This window comes from Pieris brassicae, chromosome 14, assembly GCF_905147105.1.
Source record: "Pieris brassicae chromosome 14, ilPieBrab1.1, whole genome shotgun sequence".
Lineage (NCBI taxonomy): Eukaryota > Metazoa > Arthropoda > Insecta > Lepidoptera > Pieridae > Pieris > Pieris brassicae.
The window spans coordinates 1,298,826-1,324,161 of NC_059678.1; the positions used below are offsets into that span (position 1 = coordinate 1,298,826).

The following is a 25,336-nucleotide window of genomic DNA, read 5'->3' on the forward strand; positions in this document are numbered from 1 at the left end:
TCTGTTCAGATTTCATTTGAACATTCAACCAACTGCCGACAGTGATTGTTCAATTAGATCAACAGCTCACGAGTTTTGATCTGTATTTCTAATTTCTCACTTCTTCTCAAAGTGACGAAGACTCAAACCAATTATCATCAATGTCTGATAGCTTTGAGATAATCCCACCACCTTGAACCTCTGATCCTACTGGTAGGTCTTTTGTGTCAAGTACATCTGTAGGGCTTAGGGAGCCGTTGGGTTGTAAGGGTTTTAGGTGTCAGCCGCTTGCTAACATACCTACATATACAATAAAGAAACTCCTGACATTAATAACATATAAATTTTAATACACATTTCACAGCTATATATATATGTTACCATAATATATCAAAATTAAAGATCTAGTCAAAGCCGGGACGGGCTCACGTAATAATCGGTAACAAATAAAATTATACAATAAAAAATTAACAATAGCATTGTGAACACAGCTTTAGGGACATAAATTCTCAATAACACGAAATGAGGTGCGGGAGGGGAAGACAGAGATGGACTGGACTGCCAATTTGAATATTTTATTAAAATATTTAGTTCGTGAAAAACAAAATAATTGTCATGATGTCTGATGGGTTTTATTTTCTGTCTTTGTTTTAAAAGAGACGAGAGAGAGTCTGATTCACAAATTTCAAAATTTTATTAAACTGATAACTGATGAACTGCAATTATTCATCATAGTCATAGGTCATGCACGGTCGGATACTACGTAACGAATTTGGAGGGTTATATAACATGATAGTAGTCATTAATATTGTATTCTTGAAGTGAAACTTCTTTATCGGCGTTGGAAAAAAAATTACCGTCACATTTTTCGGTTACGCGTCACATTTTTTGGTTTAAGCGCCATCTTTTTCTTGTCCCACCACCACCACCACGGTTGATTCGAAGAGATTCAAAGCTATTAATAACAATAATATATAATAACGATAACAATGATAGTAATAATTCTATTACAATTAATGAAATCCTGTAATAATCTTAGTAGCATTAAGGTAAAATGAAATAATTGTATTATTTGTATTCATGTCTCTGATAATAAAAGCCTTTTGTTAAACTTTATCAAATTTTAATTTATTCAACCAATTTCTGTAAAGTTGCATATAATAGATCATTTTTCGAAAAATAAGGTCATAAAGAAGTTTCACTTCTTACGTGTGTACACTAGTACACGCAAACATTTTTATTATATGCAATACAGATTTTAGTTAATAATACTTGAACGCTCCCTATTTAAAAAATGACAACAGCTTATGACTACATATAAACATATATAACTAAAAATGTAATCGACCCACGAAACCCTATTACGTAATTGATACTGTGTCAGTCTGCATGTTAATGAGGTAATTATATGCATTTAAACCGTTTGGAAGGAATCAAAGAAAGGGTTTTGGGTTCAAATTGGAATTACGTGAACCTGACGCTTGAGATATATGTTGTTACATTTAATATATACCGCGGTTACATATAAATACTTTTACATAGCAATAGATAAATAGAACAATTTTATATATGATAGAGATAGTAAATTTTAAAAGGTGTGTGTTTATTTGTGTTATGCAATTGCCAAGTCAAAATAGGTGGGCCACCGCTCCGGAGGAATCCAAGTCACATTACCAAGCGCGCCCTCAACTGGAACCCTGAAGGCAAAAGGCAATGTTGCCACACAAAACAGAACTGCCAATGCAATCATTGCAAAGGCGAGGGAAGTTGGAATGACGTGGAGTGAAGAGCTACCCAGGACCGACCAGGCCGGTTTTCTTCGCTGCCCTTTGCCCCACTTGGGGGACAAAGGACTTAACAATAAAAAAATATAATCTAATAAATATAAAAATATCATCTAAATCATATCATAAACAAATAAAATAAAATGTAAACAGATTGAGCCAGGTTCAGATAACCGTAATTATGTTATTAATAATTTGAAATATAATATCGAGTCCGTCCCTGCTAAGCAGTGAAAGATGAGAGTTGGGTCGACTACTACGATCGGGACATTTTGATATTTAATAATTTTTCGATAATTTTGTTAGTTTTTTTTAACTTTTCGATGTTTTTAAAATCAGACTACACGAAGCAGTTCTAGCTGTGTTCCTTCACTTCTGTAGCGTGGATCGATAAATCGAGTTACAGTTTACATTACAAAAATGACTTTTTAATTCGTTTCCAAAACCAACAACACAGAAGAAGAGAGTATAGAACAAGAGTTCTATAATATCTCATAGAAACGGAGCGGACTCAGTTCCGAAAATTTTGTATTTTAAGAACTTGATTAGCGATATAATCTCATATATTTACTCTTTGATTATTATTTTTATTTCTTTATTTAACTACTTCCTTGCTAAATGAAAATGATTATTTGAAAATATGCAATTTTTCTCCAATATTTTCTTACGACGTTATCACGTAAACCGACTTTACAGACAACCAAATGTTTGTTCATAGATTCTTCATACAAACAATGATCACGGATTTTGAAATCTACATTTATGCCAGATGCCACTGACGTAAGGATTGGTAAGGCGTTGTCGGCCTTTTAAGAATTGAAAAGAACGTTGACGGATTTTGAAGAATTGTTAGTGCGATGCCGGCTTTTTAAGAATTCATAGTGCGTTGCCGGCCTTTAAAGAATTGATAGAGATTATTAAAACTTTGTTTATACACACAAAAAAACCATTATATATTATCTAATGATACGATATCTTATCATTAATATTGTTTAGTCCAAAATTATTATGAAAAAAAAATTGAAAATTTCGTATTGCAAATCGATAATACGATGGAACCTTGTCGCATTAACGTAACATTCTTTCGAAGATAAGAATACACTTGTTTTGACATCATCATCATTTTATATCGTAATCAACAGTAGTAAAGAATACGATTCGTATTTTATTGCAACGTAGTTAGGTATTTTGATTAATATTTATTTTAAAGCGCAAACTAACGAAACATATACATACTTACAGAGAATACTAAACACATGAATGTGTACATGTGTGAAACATTGCAAAAGAGAAAATAAATAATACAGTAAAAATAAACTAGATTAGGAAATAGAAACAAATTAGTGGCGCTACAACCTTTTTACGTCTGGGCCTCAGATTTTTGTATCTGTTTCATGATATGTCAATCTAATAGACAAGTTCATCAGCCTCCCGCGCTTGTCACACGTCGTTTTGGGCCTAAAGCCGGTTAACTCACGATTTTTCCGTCGTACTAGCGACTGATAAATGCGCAAATAGTGCATTCGAACCTAAGACCTCAGGTATGCCAATTTAGCTCTAACAGTAATAACTATTTAATTAATATATCAAAGGCGTTCTATCGCAGTACACAGTTTAAAGTTTTCACATAAAACGTCCGAAGTCCATTCGCAAATATCCACAACGAATTCAACCTTATGCCATTACAATAAGATTCAAAACATTGTTTACTTAGCTTATTAATAACGTAGAATTTCGTAGATTAGGAAATCGCTATTTTTTGTTATTGACTAGAGATTGTGAAGGGTTTGTTTAGAGAGACTTTTTTTCACTTTTTTAATGTGTCTAGGCCACGCTTAAACCTAACATCAAGACCATTATGTATGAAGATATGACAGCACTCAATGTAACATCTAACATAATATATAACAAAAACAATACTAAAGATGTAACACAAAACAGTTCAAACCTTTACGAAAGAAAATAAGCAAAAACAATGTTATATTCCTTTAACTAAGTAATACCTAATTCGGCTGTGTTGGTGTGTTCTCATGATGGACCTAAGCTCTTAGATTTAAGAGGCCGTGTTCAATTATTAAGCAAAATTATTCATGATCTGTAGGAAAATTTTCAAATTTTCAAACATTTGCCATTTGAATTAATTTTTCACGTCATTTAACGTTTAGTAGATAAAAAATTCCGTATCGCTACAGCGTATTAAGGTCTCAGATATCTGTATCTATTTTTCAATGTCAACCTAACAGGCAAGTTCATCAGCCTCCTGTTTGACACGCATCGACTCTTTCGGTCTAAAGCCCTCAAGATGATTTGCGCTCATAGAAACTCCGTAGGACAGCCACTCGAACGCTTAAGTCATGGCAACACTACTCTTAGTAGATTTAATATTTGAAACTGCGGGACATAGACAAGATGGCGTGCGACAAAATTATTGATTTGATAAAATTGAGTATTTGATCTCAATTTTAAGTTGACGCCTACTATTTCTGACCCCAGAGGTGCTTTCAACAAATAAACATCGCAATACAGCGAGTAAATGCCAGCATTAACGGGTATGCCACAGGGAGCATTTTTAAATTGCTTTAGTTTTGATTTTGTTCCATTTGAAGAAACTGTGGGGTTCAAGTGCAAGGCGCTTATTAAAGATTAAAGTTTTCTGGTACTAGTGGTGAGCTGGTGCTTTCTTAAACGAATAAGTATAGCAATACAGAGATGAAATGCTGCCGAAGGGTACAGCACAGGGACCACACTTTTTCAATATATATAGTAAATACTGTATAGTTATATTTTAGAGATAAATAAATACTATATAATTAACAAAATTAATCTAAATACTAATTATTTAGTTAAATTAGCGTAATACATTTATGGAACCTTGTCAAACTCACTTTTGTTTAAAACGTAAACTCCAAATATTGAGCCCAGTTAAATCAACTGGGCGGGCATTAATCCTGTTCATACTGCTTTAAACCGGATTGCGATTGAGTCATAAGCGGCAGCGATTTTGAACTTTATGTGAATGTTACTTGTATAGCTTAAAAGCTGTGGACAGTATTAGTGGATGCGTTGCCGGCTTTTAAGTTTTACATTGAAAGACCTCCATGTGGTTTTAATTATTATATGCTGTATTTAGAATAAATATAGCTTTTCCTGGAAGATACGACCTTTAAAAGCCGGCAACGCATCCACTCATATTGTCCATATCGGCCATTTAAGATTTTGATACAAATTAAAAAAATAATATCCACACTAAACATACAAAATACATTCCGTAACGGCTTTATTAAGCGATCTCTTCCAGGCAACCATAATTATTCAACAGTCAGTCATTTAAGCTACACGTTAGATTGACATTGTTTAAAATTTAGGCCGGCAGCGTACTCGCGCGTTTTGGCATTGAGATGATTTATGGGCGGTTACTTACTTACTATTACTTAACATCAGGTGAGCCTCCTGCCCGATTGCTACATAAAAAAAAAACTATATTAAAGTTCATCTAAATCTGTTACATATTTCTTCTTGTATATGTTACATTATCTGAAATACCGATATAGATTATACTTTATATTTAAAATAAAAAATCTGTCAAAAAATTCAAAGTCGCTCCTCTCATGACTTGGACGGAGAATTAATACACTTCTATTATTAGTAGGGAATCGATAACGCGAGTTAAATGTGACGATCCTTGTGTGTGTTAACCGACTGCCAAAAAGGGGTTACATATTTTTTCTATAATGGAAATAGTAATAGGTTTTTGAGTATGTTTTGTTTGTATGAAACGATATTCTCGAAAATTTAATTTTTTTGCAACCCAGAGGTCTCTCATCTCTGAGGTCGTAGGTTCGATCCCCGGCTGTGCACCAATGGATTTTCTTTCTATGTGCGCATTTAACAATAGCTAAAACGGTGAAGTAAAACATCGTGAGGAAACCGGCTTGCCTTAGACCCAAAAAGTCGATGGTGTGCGTCAGACACAGAAGGCTGATCACCTACTTGCCTATTCCATTAACAAATGATCATGAAACAGATACAGAAATCTGAGGCCCAGACCTAAAAAGGTTGTAGCGCCATTGATGTAATTTTTTTATCCTTAACATAGACCCTATATATATCTAAAAGTTACGAATCGTTTGATTAACGACACGTTAAGCGATAAATATTCCAATATTAGTTTCTTGTATTTCGCCAATTGTTAAGATGTTTCAATAATAGTTATATTACAGTAAAATTAGATAAAATACTAAACTATATATATATACTATATATCGAAACCTTCCTTAGGTATCAGGCTATCTATTTGTGTAAACTATATAAAAATCCGTTCGCTAGTATTCGAGTAAATTACATTCATATGAGACGATACATTTTATTTGTATATAATATAGATCTTTTGTACGCATTATCAAACTCTACTTTCTTTTTTAAAATCTCTCTTTAAGACTGCGTTTGTAAAAAAAGTTTTCATTTCCGTTATTCAGAAATAACTTGGCTTTGTATTGGTGAAAGAATTTTCGAAATCGATTCAGTAGATCCAGAGATATCAACAAAAAGTTTACTAATTTATATATTTGTATGTATAAAGACACTCAACAATACGGTCCAAATGTGTCGACCTTATAGGCCAGTAACATACCCACTAAAACGGGGGCGTCCCTATATAAATGAAAAAGGCTCAACCGATTTTGATGAAATTTTGACAGCGTTCAACTTTGAAGAGGAATAGTCTTGGACATTTGGAGACACCGGTCCTTTTGAAATCGGTTAAAGTAGTTATGTAAATGAATCCAGTACCTCTTAGCTCATAACCACTGAGCCAGTAGGAAAAGCCATATTTTAATGATAATGTTGTCACGCAAGTACTCAAGGTGAACGACCTTTATACATATTTATTTAATTAAAGATTTTATATTTTTTAATTAATTTATTCAGTTTTAATTTCCGTTAAACAATAAAACACAAAGATGGTCGCCCCAAGCCCCATTTATGATTTAAATATAAATCTATTTAACAAATACAATAGTCGACATAAAAATCGGGGTTAGAACACTAAAAAAAACTATCAAGTCTTGCTGGTCGCGCTACACAATTTTGCTTACGAAACATTATTGGACGCAGCGGGAAACTGCGCCACTGAGTTTTATTCTTCATAAATTTTATATTATTAGTTATATAACAAGGTTTAATTGTGTGAAGGGTATTGCAAAATGTTTTTATATGTTTTAAAGATCGTCTTCGTGGTATTTATGTATAAATATCAATTAGACTATGCAAATCAAAGTATTGTTTATCATTACGGCAAGATCGTAGGCAATATGAAGAAACAACATTTAATAGAAATGGTATTTAAAAACGAAAATAATATGTTTACTTAGCCGTTCGTTACCCGTCGAATAAACTTTACCAACATACTCTGAGAACATAAAAACACTCAAAAATTTATTTAAATTATTAACAATAAAATAAAAACAAAACAAAAATATTCAGTTGCACCGATATTGCCACAGAGCATGCTAAGTAAAGCGAAACTCGAGGGCACAGGGCTGTCCAAAACTTACATTGTTAATAAAATATATTTTTTTATGAAACATATAACGTGAAAATTCTGGAAGTACTTATATAATCCTAACTTTAATATATAGTCGAGCGAAATAACTTAATTTTTTATCTAGTGTTGGTCTCGCGGCAAGCGCAAGGGCGTGTCATGAAAGTCGGACCACAGCTTGGGCCGTCGCAGGGTGGTCAATCGCCTGAATGGTAAGACAGAAGCTCTCTGGAGGAGCGAAGTACTTCCCCCCTGAAGGCGGTCTTTTTAGCCTAATCCGAATCCATTTATACCGTAGGGGAAAAGTTGAATTAGTGGAACGTTATTCATTGGGCTAGGCTCCAGGTCATGGTGCGGCACCTGTAGCCTGTGGATATGAATGAGGGCACAATGTGCGAAAACTACTTAACAATCAAGGCTAATAGATCCCAAATGCTGTACATTTAAATAAGCAATTTAATACACCTTGGTTGTGTGGAAAAGATCTCTCTCTCTCGTTCAGTAGTAAGTCCGTTACACCTTAATTTTATTAAATTTATTGTTTATTAAAAGGCAGACCATTCCCCAAAAGGCTGCTGCGCCTCAACAATAGCTTTTTGTAGTCCAAAAGAGCACGAAGCTCACTTAAAGTGCTTGATAGACGAATACAGACTAATGAGATGTATAAAGACATTGTAGGGATATTATTTCATAGATTATAAATAGATTAGAAATATCGATTTTTTATTTATTATTTTATTGCATTGACAGCCCTGAATGCCTGAGTGTGCGCTCATTTTTTACAACGGAACGGAAAAAACAATGAGTCGGTATATAATTATTATTTTTTCAATATTCATGACTAATTTTCATTTTTGTTTAAATTAATTCAATTTTATATACAAACGAAACTCAAACTCACGTAAAGATATCTGTCAACTGTCTGCAGCCAGCAGATCAAGCGACGCAAGTGGAAATGGATAGGTCATACACTCCCAAGAGATTCCAACCACATCCCCAAGCAGGCTCTTGATAAGAATCCGCAAGGAAACCTGGTGTCGTATAGTTGCAGATGAAGCCATGAGAGCCGGAAAGATTTGGAGGTAGGTGGAACACGAGGCTCAAGACCGAACGCGATGGAGACTCACTGTGGACGCCCTCTGTCCCATCTAGGGGTTATAGGACATTAAGTCAAAAGTAAGCCATCTGTCAATGTTTGCACTAAATCAGTGTCAGTCCAAAGAACGATGACAATTTTCAATTTTGACTTTGACACACGAACCGGAAATGGTGCAAATGTTTACACTAATATAAATTGACAATTTTAATGTTCACACGCGTCTTCATATGTATTGAACATATTATCTATCTTAAATATTATACTCTATCCCAGTGTCACCACAGCGTCAAAACATAAGACATAGATAATACTTTAGAAGAGTACAATTCGTTAATAAGGTTTGGGGAGACGTTTTTCATTTACGGCTTAGGGCAAAATATATCATTATCCACAAATTACACTCCTATAGAAGAAATTTTAAAAAATCCGCAACATTTTTAAATATAGCAATAAAATCAGCTCCATCCCTTTTTAGCGCAAAGATTATATCTGTCTCCCTCGCACGCTTAATTCCGTCCCCCTCGTTATAGAAGGGTTGTCGCTCTGATGTATGCAACTGTTATATTTTTTTATTTGCTTTTTTTAATTATTGGTAGTTAAAAACATTGAAGCAATATTGTGTAAGTAACGCTAGGAGCGTTTAATTTGTCATTATTAATTAATTAATAAAACGGCCTTTGTTTAATAAAAATTCCAATGACATACAAAAAGGCACGAAATGGAAGACGCGATTTAGTCTTGTGTCAATTGTCAAAATGTTATAGGAGATTTGTGTAAGCAACATACCTCAATACATACCACAACGCAACATGACGTGGACTGCAAATTTTTACATATTATGTGTAATTATTTTCATTATTATTAAGTCTCTTTATATTTAATGTGTATTATTTAACTAAACTGACTTCAATAATATAAAATTTTCAAATAAATGACGTTAAAGTTTCATCGAATTCGGTTAAGTGGTTTTTGAGATACACGCTTTTTAGTGGATGGATAAAACTGTTTATTTTGTTTATTTATTTTGAAAATTGTCTATGAAACATACATACATCATTTGTAAGCTACTTATGGTAACACTAGTATATTCCAGCTGCGGAGTGGTTCTAAAGGGATCCGCAGTCTCACCACTGACTGGCGCTAGAGTCATCTATTGCACCCTCCTTCGCGAGGGGTATGACGGGGCATATGCCCCCTTCGGCCAGTATGGGCCAGTATGGGGGAGGGTTATTTAGCCTTAGATAGGGTCTGCAGCGCACAAGGAGACAGTGGATCTACTAGTAGCTGGCAGCCGTGACTGGGTCTAAGGTCGAGGAAGTTAATAATATGTATATGCACAGCAGAAAATACTTAGTTCTAAAGTGTGACGTCATCGTCATTGTGGCCGTAATTTGTAGGTACATATTTGTTTTAAATATTTGGGAAATAAATATAGCCTATATTGACAATTGACACGAGACAAAATGGCGTCTTCCGATTTCGCGCTTAAATAGCGTCAATTATTTTCTGAAAATTGAGAATACACTTATATAAGAAAAGCCAGGTGCATATCTAGTGTTCGAAGAAATTACCTTCCATTGTTGATATTTATGCGCCGCCAGGGAAAAAAGTTGCAACTCGCAACCTATAGATTATAGAAATCTACATATTTTTATAGAACACAACACATGAGACTCGTCTGTTGTTAGCATATTGCCGCACACTGTTGAAAGCGAGTGCGTCGCCGGCTTTTTAAGAATCGGTATATACAACGGTAAATTTCTATTTAATACCTGTAATTTCATGGTAAATACATTTATCTGACTTTTTTTATTTAACGCTTTATATATTACTATGATATATTTATAATAAAATTAATATAATTCAGTTGAGGCTTAAAAGTTGATTATAAAATAAAGGACTTGGGATCTCTTTCCAACAAATAAAAAAAAATCGACTTGACCTACTAGTTTGTTTGCTTAGTTTCAGGGACTTCAATAAGCTCATTATTAAATAAAAATCTACTAATATAGCCCCTCTACACATTAATTTAACAAAAACATTAATTATATAAGATTAAGTAAAATAATATTTCATTTAAAAAGTTGCAATCCTGTTCCAAGCACGCAACCAACCTTTAATATACGCACACAGCACAAATTTTATGGTCACGCACACATTGAACCACTACTCAATCGATATCAGACTATAATACATTGGTATAAAGTTGAATTTAATTTAAACACACCAAAATTTAGAACATTTCAAAAATGGAATAATCTCGCAGGTCGAGCGTGAGTTGAATCTGTAAAATGTGAATTTGAAATTCGAACTTTATGACAGGGCGATAAAGTCGCAATTTGTTTGATATAAATTTAGCTTTGGTAGGGTTGGCTCGGTGACGTTTTGTTCAGCAGATTATAATCTAATATTGTAGCTAATCTATCAATACATTTGAATTAGGAACTTCTATTGTTTGACATTTAATAATGATGTTTTAATTTTGTTATAAAAATATAGCGCGTAAAATAGTTAATGACTCTTTGCAAAATCAGTTTAGTATCAACGTAAACGTGTAAACGTATATCGGTTAGTAATATAAAGGAATTTGCAGGCAGCTGACAAATTTACTAAAATATTCCTTTTTGAAGTAAAATTAAATTTTTGCATCTACATTAAACGTTGTGTTTTGTCCCGCTCATTTATACGAAAGCGAGAAAGACAAAACATATTAACAAATATCACTATAACCATAGTTGACCATATTGGTGACGTCATGTCCCATTCGATGTCAACCATAAATTAGTCATAAAATCTGAATATACAAACTATATCAAAAACATTTTTTTTTGTTTGAAAGTTTGTTCGATAAACGTGTGACAGGTGTCAAACTCTACATTTTATTTTGAACATTATTGAGACAATATCTGAAGTGCTACGCATTTATTTATAAACGCGTTATTCTGAACGGATTTTTATACAGTTTTCACTTATCTGATTCCTAGGAGAGTTTCAGTATATTCAATATAAACTAATTTACATGCTCGTATAAAACAAAAGCAAAAATCTTGATGAAAGATATATGTTGTCTATTATCACTGTTAATTAATCACGATGAGATATGAAAAAAAAATCTATAGAAATAACCAATCAACCTGATTGGTAAATATCTTAAATGCAAACGATATATCAATAAATTTTCTATTTGATAAATAAAATTGAATCAGCAGTATATAGTGTGTATGTGTGTATGTTATGTATGTGTTTTAAATAAAAGAAACGATCTATGAAAAATGTCTACTGAATTTATTTTATATTAATAATTGATAAATGCGCCATCTATGTTCAACATTAACAAACTTGATATGACCAAGGCGATATTGAATTATTATTGACAATAGTATTGTTTTACAAATACTAAAATAAATTTGCTAAACTGACAACCCTGTAGTGAATTGGCAGCCCTGTGCTATGTTCATAAATAATTACTGAACAGAACAATAATAAAATGGAGTCGCTTTATTATAAATGTTTTACTAAAAATTAGTGTCGGATCATCAGTATAGTCGTATTCAAGATCGTCAAACAAATCTAGTTTCAATAGCCGTCAAACCATTTCTCCAGGAAAAATTTGGCAGCGCTCATTAATGAAAAAAATCTTAATACAATACGGGTCGCTTTATTCGTGCGAATGCCCACGTCTGACACGAACCCGATTTACTCAAAAACTACTGGACGAATTTTAAGATAGTTTTGACGAACAAATAGTCTGATTTCTAAGAAAGGTTTAGGTATATAATTGTTTAAGGTTTTATGTAAATTGACTGAAATTTATCATTTATTTTTTATTTACCATTTATTTACATTTATGAAAAATAAATCATTTACGCTGCGAGCAAATTCAATAACTATTTACGATACTGTTTTATCAATGTTTTTAACAACTAAGTCGTCTTATTATCACAATTATCAATCAAATCAGACATTTTATCGCGAAACCAGGTTTAAATTATTTTATTTTGAGGAAAAACAACACACAAACACGTAATTATTTATATATCTACGTCTCATATATATATATAACTTTCTTAAATTTGGCCAGACGTATGTCTATTGTCAGCAACTGCAGAGCATGATAAAAAACATCTGCTAAACAACCAACGCTGGTTAATAGCCAGGCCACCGTTGCTTCACGACAACGCTAGACCACACAACAGATTGCTACCATATTAGAGGAGCTTCAATTGTCTAAGACATCCACTGTACTCCCCGGACCTTGCTCTAACAGATTATCATTTCTCTCTCTGATGGAGTGTCGAAACCACCTTCAAAGATTTTATTGATTCTCGTCCGAAACGTTTTTTTAGTAAAGGGATTCTACCTATAAGATGACAAAAGTACATAGATAGCAATGGTACATACTTCGATTAATTAAATATATTATGTTTAAAAAAATACTTTTTGTTCCTCTGTTCAAAACGCCAATATCATTATATAAAGACCTAATATATATATATATATTTATTAGGTCTATATATATATATATATATAGTATCATATGTCATCAGCTACATGGGTAAAGTTAAATCTAGTATCAAGAGCTGACAAAGCAATTCTTTTTTCACACATTCTAGCAATAAATACAACAAAACTATTTGTTATTCAGGGCACCTTGAGCGCATGGGCCAAGGTACCACTGGAGCGACAGAGTAGAGGTGGGCCTGCTGCAGCCATCCATGCCGCCAGCCAGCCAGCCAACTATTTTAATACCTACTGACGAAATTTTATCTACACGAACGTTAAAGGTACTTTTCGTTTGTAACTATTATTACTTGTGTACAGTGGCGTCGAAAATTACGTACAAAAATTGTTTACACAAATGTTACACACATACACAACGATTATATAAGCAAGCTAACAGGGGAAAAAATTTACCAAGCAACCACAAAATAAAAAATAACTAAATTAATAATAATAACTAAAACAAAATATTTATTTATAAGTTCTACAATAACAAATATTCATACAATTAATGTTTATAGTATAGTAGTTATATTGCATTTTATCATATAAATGAATGTTATAGTAATGTTAATCGTATCAAACTTGAATATACAATTCAATTGCGTAAATATCTTGTCAATAAAAAGGAACCAATCAAACTAAATCAAAGAGTCATTGAATATGTGTAAAATCTGTGCACTGTTTTGTCTCTTTCTATCAAATTACATTTACGCTGCGATGAATAGCGACAGAGTTAAGTACAATTTATTGAATATTATATATATACAAGTTTAATTTTTTTTGTATTACACAATTATATTGTGAATAATATAATTCTCATTTGCTATGGTCTATATTTACAAAAAACTATATAATTTTTTAAATATCTGAAGTTGAATTTATAATGACGTCACAGTGTTGCAAGCAAAAAAGGGTCATAACAAATACTAACCGTAAATAAGCCGAATTAAATGAAATATTCTACAACAATGAACCTAAGTATCTTTAAACACGGAAAATAATCAATAATTAGCATATACATAAAAACATATAGTAATCATAAGACAATATGTTTCCAAGGATTTTTTTGCATAAATACTTAAGTTAAGTAAGCCCGCTGCATACATAATGATTTATGTAACTTTACTTAAATTGTCGCTAACAAGCGGTATCTTCCAGGCACCTTAATACCAAAAAAACGAAGGGGAAGTGGAACATCAAAAAATCTGTGGCGGTACAAACATTAGAGATCTGGGTCTCAAATTTCTGTAAGGCAAGCCAGTCTCGTAACATTTTCCTTCATAAACGAACGTTAAATGCGCACATAGAAAGTCCATTGATGCACAACCATTCAAACCTAAGACCTCAGGGATGATAGTCGCACGCTGAAGCCCAAAGTTTTAAATCCAAAAGGAAAAATATTTTATAAATAGAAATTCAATAAATATACTGACTAAATATATATTGAGTTGTGTCCACGACTGTACCTGTACGGTTATCAGTTATTTACGGAGAGTGAACCCACGATAAGATAGCTGAATGCCTAGATCCGAAATAAATGGGACAAGAATTATATTTTTTTTAAAGTCTATTAGAGTTGCGTCTCTTTTCATCGCAACGTAAATACAATTTGACGGAAAGAGACGAAAGAGTATTGTAGTGAAAAGAGTTCAATTAAACTGATCCAGTTCAACAAATTGAATTTAACTCTGTCCCTTTTCATCACAGCGTAAAGTCAATTTGACAGAAAGAGACGAAAGAGTTATTTTCCCTTTTGACTTTAGTACCTTTTTCGTTTTACTTCCATTCACAATAAGCTTCTTTTCTACCGTGAGGTCGTGTATTTAAATGCGTGTGCACCAATTCTTTCTAAGTGCGTGAATTAATTTAATAAAGGAAATTATAAGCCAAAACATAGGTGATGGGCAGACAAGGCGGCTTAAAATCTATTTCCGCCACATTCTGAAGTTTTTTTTTATAGAAGAAGGCAAACGACCGGTCATCGAAGCCTATGGCCAAGCATTTTACTGGATGCCCTAGAGGAAGGAGTATTCTCTTTCAACAACTGGAGGTCGTATCTCCCAGGGAACATCGCCACTGGGAGTTGAGTCTTCAATTCGTACGAAACGGTTTTAAGCGACTCATTACCTTGATGGCTGGAAGTCTTCCATGCTTATTATTTAATGTTTGGAATGGATCTACATCAGATTTTTCTATTTAAAGATTTTTAAAATTATTAGTTTGAATACGACTGATATGATAATAAATGACATGTTATGTCATTTAAGAATAAACATCGACATTTTGATATTGGCAGAAAAAAAATTAGTGCGAAAGCTACTCTATGGACGGCTCTGTTAAAATCCTCATGTAGTCAACGCGACGTGGCATTGTATACTGCGCTTAAGCAGTTGTGAGCAGTAATTATAATTTAGTATTACGTAACATTTATTAATAATAACTAAGTGGTTTAAGAGTCAACTTAGCTAAAGGCCCGTAATTTAATCCAGAACTTTAATCATAAATCTAGTTTTAAGAGCTGTCAAACCATCTATTAAGTTTGACATATCTGACAGCACTCACATCGAGATTGTAATTTATATATATCCTATATATCCCAGATAGACAGGATATGGGCCTAAGTATGACTCTCTAATGTCAAAACAAATACTTTTTGTCATACAGATAAGTTACGTTTTGATACTGACCTGACTAACATCCTTAGCCATAAGATTTCTTTCATCTCTTTCTTTCAAATTGCATTTACGCTGACATAGCAAGAGACAGACTTAAATGCCATCGATAATTGAAGTCTTATGAATAAAATAATATTTTGTCTCTTTCTAACAAACTGTATTTACGCTGCGATGAAAAGAGATAGAGTAAGTTAACTTTATATGAATCTTTCGTCTCTAGTAACAGGTAAGTTTTATATGAACAAAGTTGCATTCGAACACGTTCGTTTATAAACACTTTTAAAGAGCTGATAAGAATTCTGTATATATTAAATAACATAGTAGACTGTTCCTAATATGGAACTAATATTTATTATATTACTTATTACTCATTTACCATTGTCATCAAAGTATCAAAATTGTAAATCCAAGTACGAAATCCCATAACGTACTAGAAAATTACTCTGACGCAGCGTTATGTAGATATCGCCGTTATTCGTTAAAGTTAAGGTCTGTTTTACCTTGACCGTGCCAGTTAGGACTGATTGTGGTGCGAGTCAAAATAAGTTTGTTCTATTTTTGATATTTTTTTTAATTTGGCAGGTAGTAGACTCCCTGCTGCGCAGTGGTTGACAGTAATTTACATATACTAGTGGTAGTGGTTAGGCGTTCGATAGTAAAGTCGTGTGGTGAAAATATCGTAATATATTTTGACAAAAAATAAAAAAATGTGTTTATTTATTTTAAGTACATATGCATTACAATGTGTTAGATTTGGGAACCCCTTTAAGTACAAACAAAGTGGCAATTTTTTAAGTCCAAAACCTCACAGTAATAAATAAATATAGAACATTAATAATAAAGGTTTCATGCGGAAAAAATCAGACGCCATCTTGACGACGCAAAGGCGCCAATTTTAAAATCAAATACACAAAGGATTTCAAACACAATTCTTTGATTTCGTAATGCGATTAAAATTATAGTTTTTACTTGTGTAGTTCAACATTCTCAGACTAATTATAAACTTAGAATAATTAATTGGATTGATTAGAAACACTCTTAGAGAATCGCTACATCTCATAGTACATACCAAAACGGCAATAATTTCATCCATGAAATAGTTGGCGTTACGGAATAGGGATTAGAACGAGACAGCGCTATACGTTAGAGAGAGACGAGATTTTCGGTTTATTTAAAATTTTTGTCTATTGTAATCCTATGTTCACTGAATGGTAAGTTATTGTTAGTAATCATTATTCTTACTCATTTGAAGCCTGTTGTATGTTTAGTACTTATTAATCTCTTATAGTGTTTAGCATAATTTTATGTGTTTCTAGTAACATTTTAGAACTTTAAATACAAATCATAGATTTGTCTCTTTTCATTATAGCGTAAACTTCATTTTTTAGAAAGAGATGAGAGTAGTTTATTGGACTAATTTAGTTTTTAAAGTTGATCAAAATCAAATTACTATAGATGAATGGCTGTTTGACATTGTAATTTCTGCCTAACAATATTAAACTACTTCAAAACTTATAGAATGTTTAGTTTGATAAATATATTATAAAATATTTTCTTTTAAATCAAATCCGATTATGAATCGCAGCAACTCGTCATATAATTATAATTAATATTATAGAAGAAATAGAAGTAAGTCCATAGAATACCAACCGGAATATAAAAAGATTTTGACAATGACAACTGACTAGATATCAATAAATGTGTAGTACACAGTTCATAAAACGGCCAATGCCGTGGTTCGTCCAACATTGATCTTGTTCCCTTCTGGGTATTGGGATTCAAGTCCATATGCACTTATTAAAGATTTAAGTTAGTTGGTACTACTAGTGACCAGAGCTGGTGCTTTCCTCAACGTCCTTAAAGGACTAGTACAGGGACCAAACTTTTTCAATTTGTTTTAATTTTCTATTTATCGATTTTTTATTATTATTATTACTATATAGGTTAAGAATATTTCAAACTGAATTTGTGTGATACGGAATAATAGATTTTTGGCGTATTATGTCATAAAAATTCATTGTCTATATATTTAGTAAATTATTAAACTAGTTTAGTAATTTAAACGAACCTGGCCCTGTTGACCTCGTCCATCAGGGGTGTTCTCCGGCAGGAAGTACAGCCTCAAGGAGACCAGGGTCTGGTCGGACACGCGGTCTGTCCATAAGAGTTGAAGTTCTCCTAGAAAAATTAAGATATATCAATTGTTTTTGAGATACACCTACACTTAAATACATTTTTATTAAATAATACATATATTCTTAAGAATCTTAACGTAAGCATGGGCCATTGTCCCTCATTTGAGAGGTTCTGTTACAAATTTACGTGGGACATCCGCCCGAAGTGGGGTGGTCGAGTCGGTGTAGGGAATTGAACATAAAACTTGCTGTGGCACATGCGCACGAGCATCCCTCAACAGGGGCCCGTAGAAGGCCCAAACACAACTTAAAAGCCGCTCTCAAGGCAACTGTTGAATGCCTATTTTTATATAGTGTGGTTTCCTTATAATAAATCAAACTGAATGTACCAATTTATTATTATTAAGGCCAATTCGGACTTGAGTTAAAAACCGCCTTCATCAGAATCCCATACTACGTTCTTCGCTCATATCAGTGGCCTAAGCTCATATCAGAGGACCGAGTCTCGCAGGAGATACCTTTGCGCTATTAGGAAAAAACCCCTTTCCTGCTGAGCTACGCTCGTCAAAGCAGCTGCCCGAGCTGAGCAGAGATATCCTTTCAGGTCAACAATTCTATTGAAAAAAACGCTTTGTCTAATTTATGTAAAAATTTCACAATCGTTCAGTGTTTTAAGAGAGATTGATCACGCACCACCATTATATAGAACCAGCTTCTCACTCAGTATTTCCGAACCAATTCGACTTAGGAGTAATTATTAAAATTCCGGCAACACGAGGTCAGCGACACTTAACATCAGGTGAGCCTCCTGCCCGTTTGTTCTATAAAACTCGGGGATGGCTGGACCGATTTGGTTAATTATGATCTTGAGGTATTTGTGGAAATACAAGGAAGGTATTAACGGTGGGAAACATTTGTAATAAGTATAGAAAAATACTAATAATGGCAATTAAACTTTCCAATAAAAACTGTTGCTTGCTATTTGATGCCTTTTAAGGAATAAGAAACAATCACTTGCCTGGGGGAACAAAGTCGAATGAAAATATGGTAATGATATTATTTTATTTATTAACACTTCGTTGCATTACAATATAAAAATTGAGCATAATTAAGTTATAAGGAGAGCAACTGGCGGCCTTATCGCTTTCGAGCGATCTCTTCCAGGCAACCACTGTGAGGATAAAAATGTATTAAATTGGATAAGGTAGGCAAGAAGTGCAAAAATACATATTACGCAGTTGTCGAGACAAAACTAAACAGGAACAAAAACAAATAAACAAACTAAAACTAAAAAAAAGATACATGAAAAAGGAAAAGAATTTATTCACGATAATTTAAGATAAGTCTCACGTCAGTTAGTAGTTAGTAAGAAAGTTCGGGATACGATGTGGACAGGTAATGTTTGTACAGAAGAAATTTAAAGGAAGATAAAGAAGGAGCTAAGCGAATAGGGACGGGAAGTGAATTCCATAGCCTAACTGCGGAGACCTTAAAGGAATCGCCAAGAAAGAAAGATGGGATTTCATGGATATAGTTTTCGGAAGAGCGTAAACTATAGTTATAAGCTATTACTAGAAGTACATTACATATACAATTGATGGAATGAAAGCTTATTTTTTTCCTATTCGACGATTGTTATTTATTTAATTTAAATAGTTAAAGAATAATTAAATGTACATTACAGTAATTTATCTAAGTATAATATAGAGCAAAGGCGGTTATGATTGTTTCACTGTTTAAACGTAATTACTGACGACACACTAACCGTACATTACGACGGTAATTTTGACGAATGTCTAGTACGTAATCATTTATCCATTCCTTTCGCGGAAATATTATGACCTTGGTGAAACGGAGATATATTGTAACTCTCTATTTGTTTTTAAACTGTCGCATTAACTTTTATGATTATTAGGTAGAGTTACAATCTATGATGCGATCTATTTCGGGGTAGGTAAAAGTTGGGAAGAAAATCATTTCCGTGGAATAGAGATATGTTCGTGTATTTTTATCATAAACAATTGCAAAATTTCTTATAGAAATGAAGTCAAAAATGAGAAAACATTAAAACAGTCGTAATAGTTTACGACTTTGTTCCCGGGGCATGTGAAATATTTATTAACCAACAAAAATTTGTCTTTAATAGCTGTTTGAGGTCCGACCTCTTAGGTCTGTTACAATGTATTAAGATTTGACACAAATATATGTAGGCGATACGAAGTTCACCGGGTCATCTAGTTATTAATTACAATAAATGGTTTAAAAACTTTAAAAAATTGTTTTTAATTGATTTTTAAGTATTTTTTTTCTACATAATCACTCGGCAACGGTACAATGGTGGTAAACTTTTGTACCATTGCAATATACAACCTTTTTTTTGTTCCTGAATTATTAATAATACCATTGAAACTGATGTATTTAGCTTTAATTATGTTAAGTCCCACCTATGGAAACCAGTTCCGAGTCCTGCCATATCCTGACGAAGAAGAAATCTCCAATTGCGATAATCCTCTCCAAGGAGCCAGTCAACCTCAGTGCCTTGTAGAAGGTGTATTGCCCATGATGACCACACGGCGCTCCGACGAGCTGTAAACAGTTTACAATAAAATTCCTGTGATATATACGGATGTTTTGGCCGAGTGGATTATGTGTCTCTCATCCCTGCCTGAAAGAACACAATTCTCAATATTTATTGGCATTTGTTTACATTAAACACAATTATATCTTAAATATTTATAATGAAAATCAATGGCTGTTCCTAAAATTCAAATTATAAACATTTATCAAAATTCTTGACGACAATGCAACAGAAAATTAGCTGTTTTTTGTGATAGACTAAGTAATTCTTCAAAAATTCAAATGCTCTTCCAATAATTTAATGAAATAGTAACTTATAAATTGAAACCGAATCACATTATGAAGAAAAACAAAAAGCTAAGACTTATTACTAAACTAAAGATAAAGGTTTACATGGACGAGACATTTGTACACACCAGAATGATAGTCTTAGGAAGGGATGGACTGGAGGGGAGGTAAGTGTAAAATAGTGTAAGTGAAAATTAAGAACTAGCAATTCAGTTTGTTCGTAGGTTAATGAATGATAGCTTAGGATATATATTAAGAATCCTATTAAGTTTCTTGCAAAGCTGACTAGATAGATAAGAAAATTGGCGGTGTGAGAATTTGGTGTTACATAGAGATATACTACATTCTTACACACATTCACACTTCAATTATCGTTATTTTTAATTTTATTTAATTTACATTTTTTTCTTCATTACACTGCTAACTTTTACTACTATTATTATTTATATTACTGAGTATTAGATTCATATTTGTTTTTTGCGACTGAGGCGCAAACTAGCTGCCGTGGTCTCTGGCTGAATGACCAGCGCTGTGGAACAACTCTGCTCCTCAGCATAATGCTGAGCCAGGGCCAATTACAACCACAGCACACACGCATTACACAATTACAGTTTTCTTAAAAAAAATTGTTATCTCTCAATCTTTTTTAATTATTTTTAATTATTGTTAATTTATGTGTTTCTGTGTGTTTTGTCAGTTATAAATGATATGTCTATGTCTAAAAGCAATAAAAACCTTTAAAATAAAACTATAAGACCAATAATGGAAAAGTACACAGCCGGGATATGAAGAGACACCAAACTGGGGTTAAGCACGTCGCCATTGGGACACTGCTTAATCTACACGTTGTAGGGGATAATCTCTGGATCTACTGAAGCGATTTCGATAATTCTTTCACCAATAGAAAGCCACGAATCATAGGCAGTATACACAAATGAAAAGACTTTCGAAGTAGCCGGATTTTTAAACAGAGAAACGAAAACGTATCTTACGTACGCTGCCTTAATAAGAGATTCACAGGAAGTTATTGTTTGAATGCCCACGTCTGATATGAACGCGATTTACTCGAAAACTAGCGAACGGATTTTTTATATAGTTTACACTAATAGATAATCTGATACCTAAGGAAGGTTTCTGTATATAATTTTTCAATAATATATTTCAACGTATAATATTCTAAGTCAAAAATATAATTCATGCGTAATGTGGACGCGGCCTGTTCCGATACGAACTGCGGATGTGGCCATTTTGTTATGTAGCGTCAACAAAACCACCAATTATGAATAATACATATTTTTTTATATTTCCTTTACGAAATTACTATATCGAGTAAATGTTTTATATAAGTTACCTATAATGTTGTTTAGCTAACCTTAGTTCTTAATGTATGTAAAAATAAATCCATTTTCATCATACACACAAAAATACACAGGATATACAATATTCCTTACCTACATATAGTAATAATAATTAAAAAATGATAAATAGAAAATTAAAACAAAATTAAAAAGTTAGTTCCTGTGCTACATCTCCCGAAGCATTTCACTATCACTATCTTTATTTATATATATGTATGTGTTATTAATATATTTTGTGAAGTAGTGTTGCCTAGTGGCTTCAGCGTACGACTCTCATCCCTGAGGTCGTATCTTTGATCCCCAGCTGTGCACCAATGGATTTTCTTTATATGTGCGCATTTAACATTAGCTCGAACGGTGAAGGAAAACATCGCGAGGAAACCGACTTGCCTTACACCCAAAAAGTCGACGGCGTGCTTTGATCACCTATTCGCCTATTAGATTAACAAATGATCGTGAAACAAATATATAAATCTGAGACCCAGACCTAAAAAGGTTGTACTGCCAATAAGTTTTTTCATGAATATATTTTAAATTTAGAAACACCTGCAACCTGGACAAATTACAAATCACTGCGATGGCAACATACTTTAAAAGGCACTAACGAAGTATTTCCAGCTTAGCATAACCTGTCGACCGTGGTCTCCAAAATCAGATAAAGGTAAAAAACCACATTCACCAAGTAACGTGGACCTTCCGTACGTCTTTAATCCTGTGAGCTTTTGTCCTGCCCTTCAAAAGACTAAACCACGATGGCCCAATCCAAGATCCGAGTCTCACAGGACGCCCTAGCGCTAGTCATGGATCTTCATGGAAACAGTCCGAGCTGTCATGGATCTTCTGACCATTGAGATTCAATTTAAAGTAGGGCTCTTTCTGGTCCATTATTAGACAAACAAAAAGATGTTCGTTCTTTCGCAAGATTTGCTTTAATTTATTTAAATGTTTGTGATTCGAAAATGTTATACAGAATATATAATATTATATATGAATAATTTTCGCCTAAGTGGGACCTCTAAAAAAATTTTCACATAATATTATTTTTCTACAAATAATAAATAATATGCTAACCTTACCAAGCACGGCCTTTGAATCAATAAGTATAAAATTGAAACAGCTCGGCAGATAGTGAACGTGCGAGCGAGACGGACAAAGATTAGGCTTAGACTGCAGATAAACAAAATAACATAATAATAATAATAATAATAACAAATATCAGAAGTCATCTAACAACAAACGACAGAACCTAAATGTTTTCTAGCTGGCGTCCACGACTTCACCTGCGCAGGATTATTATTCCGAGTAGTAAAAAAACTACCAAAGATGTACAATATCTTTATAAATTGTAGCATTGTATTGTAGATATATTGTAAAGTTTCATTACAATCCAATCATTAGTTTTTACGTGAAAGAGCAACAAACATCCATCCATAATAACAAACTTTCGTTTATAATATTAGTAGCATAGGCGCAGAAGAATCCACAACAAGAGATGTGGTTTTCCAACAGAAATCCTAACCAGGAAACTAAGCTCTGGAAAGGCTCTGGAATGGCACAACGGACCTCATAAGCTCAACTGATGTTAAGTAATACCCATGGGTACGCAATGCCAGATCTAAGTCCTTGGACACTAACTCCCGAAGGAGATACATCAGTGGTCAGCTGGTTCCACAATTTTTATAATGTCACAGGGGGCAGGGGCTCTCCTGATGTTAACTGATACTGCCCATGGACAATCACATTTCCAGAAGGCTCGCCAATGCCTTCTTTTAAGAACTGGTACGCTCAAGTCTTTAGGGACCCTAAGTCGGATTGGTTTGAAAATACTTCAGTGGGCAGCTGACTGGTGGTAAAGCTGCTTTTAAAAACGTTCAGTTCTAGAATTAACATCGTTGTGATATGGGTGGTTTGCTTATTTTGCCTTCCGGTGATGAAATTCAGCTGCAGGTGATCCGAACAACTCTGAACACTCCGTGGTATATGGTAGAAGATGCAGAGAGTGGGGTACATCTGTACGCAACGCCAATCAGTATTTGGACTTGCAGTATTGGAAGTTGCATCTGGTATTACTGAGATGTTTAGTTGATGACTACTACATATACAAGATATATATACTATGGTATAACGTGGCAACAACATCGCGGTACGCCAGGAATGTGTTTCATCACCATCTATTGTTAAACATCAAAAACAAATTTGGTAACTAATCTATATGCCGTAATAAATTTATATGCCGGCCTAGTGGCTTCAGTCTGTGACCATCCCTGAGGTCGTAGTTTCGAATGGCGGTGCACCAATGACTTTCTCATGCAGAAAAATATCGTGAGGAAACCGGCTTGTCTTAGACCCAACACGACGGAGTGTGTTAGGCACAGGTGTCAGGGGTATGGAAAGAAAATAAGGCATAAGGTGTATTTTAAGTGTGTGTGCTGTGTATGTAACTAGCCCTGGCAGCATTATGCTCTGAAGCAGACGTGTTCCACAGCGTTGGTCATTCTAACAGAGACCACAACAGTTGGCTTGCGCGTCAGACTCAGAAAAATGTAATAATAAATAGTAGGAAAAAATACATATATATAGGTGTGACGAGTTATATATAGAACCAGCAACCGCGATCTTAATTAATATATATAAACAATATTTGTACATACCAACATATGGAAGATTTTGCTGTGCTGATAGACTTCTTCGGAATAACAGTTTTTAAAGATTTTCAAAATTACTAAGTTAAAGTTGTCAACGAAAATGCATTTCGTAATTTATATTTACTATATTAAAATCAAGAAATACATTAATAAACTATGGTTTTGTAACTATCACAAGCTCGGTAATTGAAACATGAATTACTCATGTCAAAATTATTGACATAATAACACAAATATACAGTATCTATAATTGGTAACCTACACAGTAATAATAATTAAAAATGGATAAAGGAACATAGAAACAATACAATAAATTATAGAGAAATAAATGTGTACAAAAAGCTATATTTATAAAAAAAAAATTACAATTATTGCCGCAATTTTTTGACAGTATGCGGAAATAGAAACAAATAATAATAATAGCATTTATTAGCAAGAAATACACAGATACACATAAATCCGCACAGTCAGCCATATATAAAAATAGGCATCACATAAGAATATAGGCTGGATGCTGGTATGGACTGCAACCTGTTCAGACACACTAGCCCCTTCCCATCTACATGGGACAACAGAGCTGATGCGGCTAAACAAGCTAAAGTATGCAAATACAGGTGTCTAGGCTTTGTAAGTAAATAGCAAAAAGGTTAGTCGACATCACAGGAGACCAAAGAGCTGGGAGTTACCCCGGACAAAGAATTAGTCTAGTTATCAAAGCTGACAGTATCGGAACCTTGCCTAAAGAGACTCTTTT

General features: G+C 33.5%; 1 protein-coding gene across 2 annotated transcripts in view; it reads right to left on the bottom strand.

Annotated features, from left to right (window-relative positions):
• The window catches only part of LOC123718050 (bromodomain-containing protein 4-like), a 49,851-nt gene that overhangs the window by 18,925 nt on the left and 5,590 nt on the right, over positions 1 to 25,336 (bottom strand). For both annotated transcript variants that reach the window (XM_045674414.1, XM_045674413.1), the window contains exons 2-3: positions 20,159 to 20,300; positions 17,648 to 17,757 (exon numbers count right to left, since the gene is read on the bottom strand). In XM_045674414.1, the coding sequence (XP_045530370.1) occupies positions 17,648 to 17,757; positions 20,159 to 20,300 (252 nt within the window). The remainder of the gene's footprint in view (positions 1 to 17,647; positions 17,758 to 20,158; positions 20,301 to 25,336) is intronic.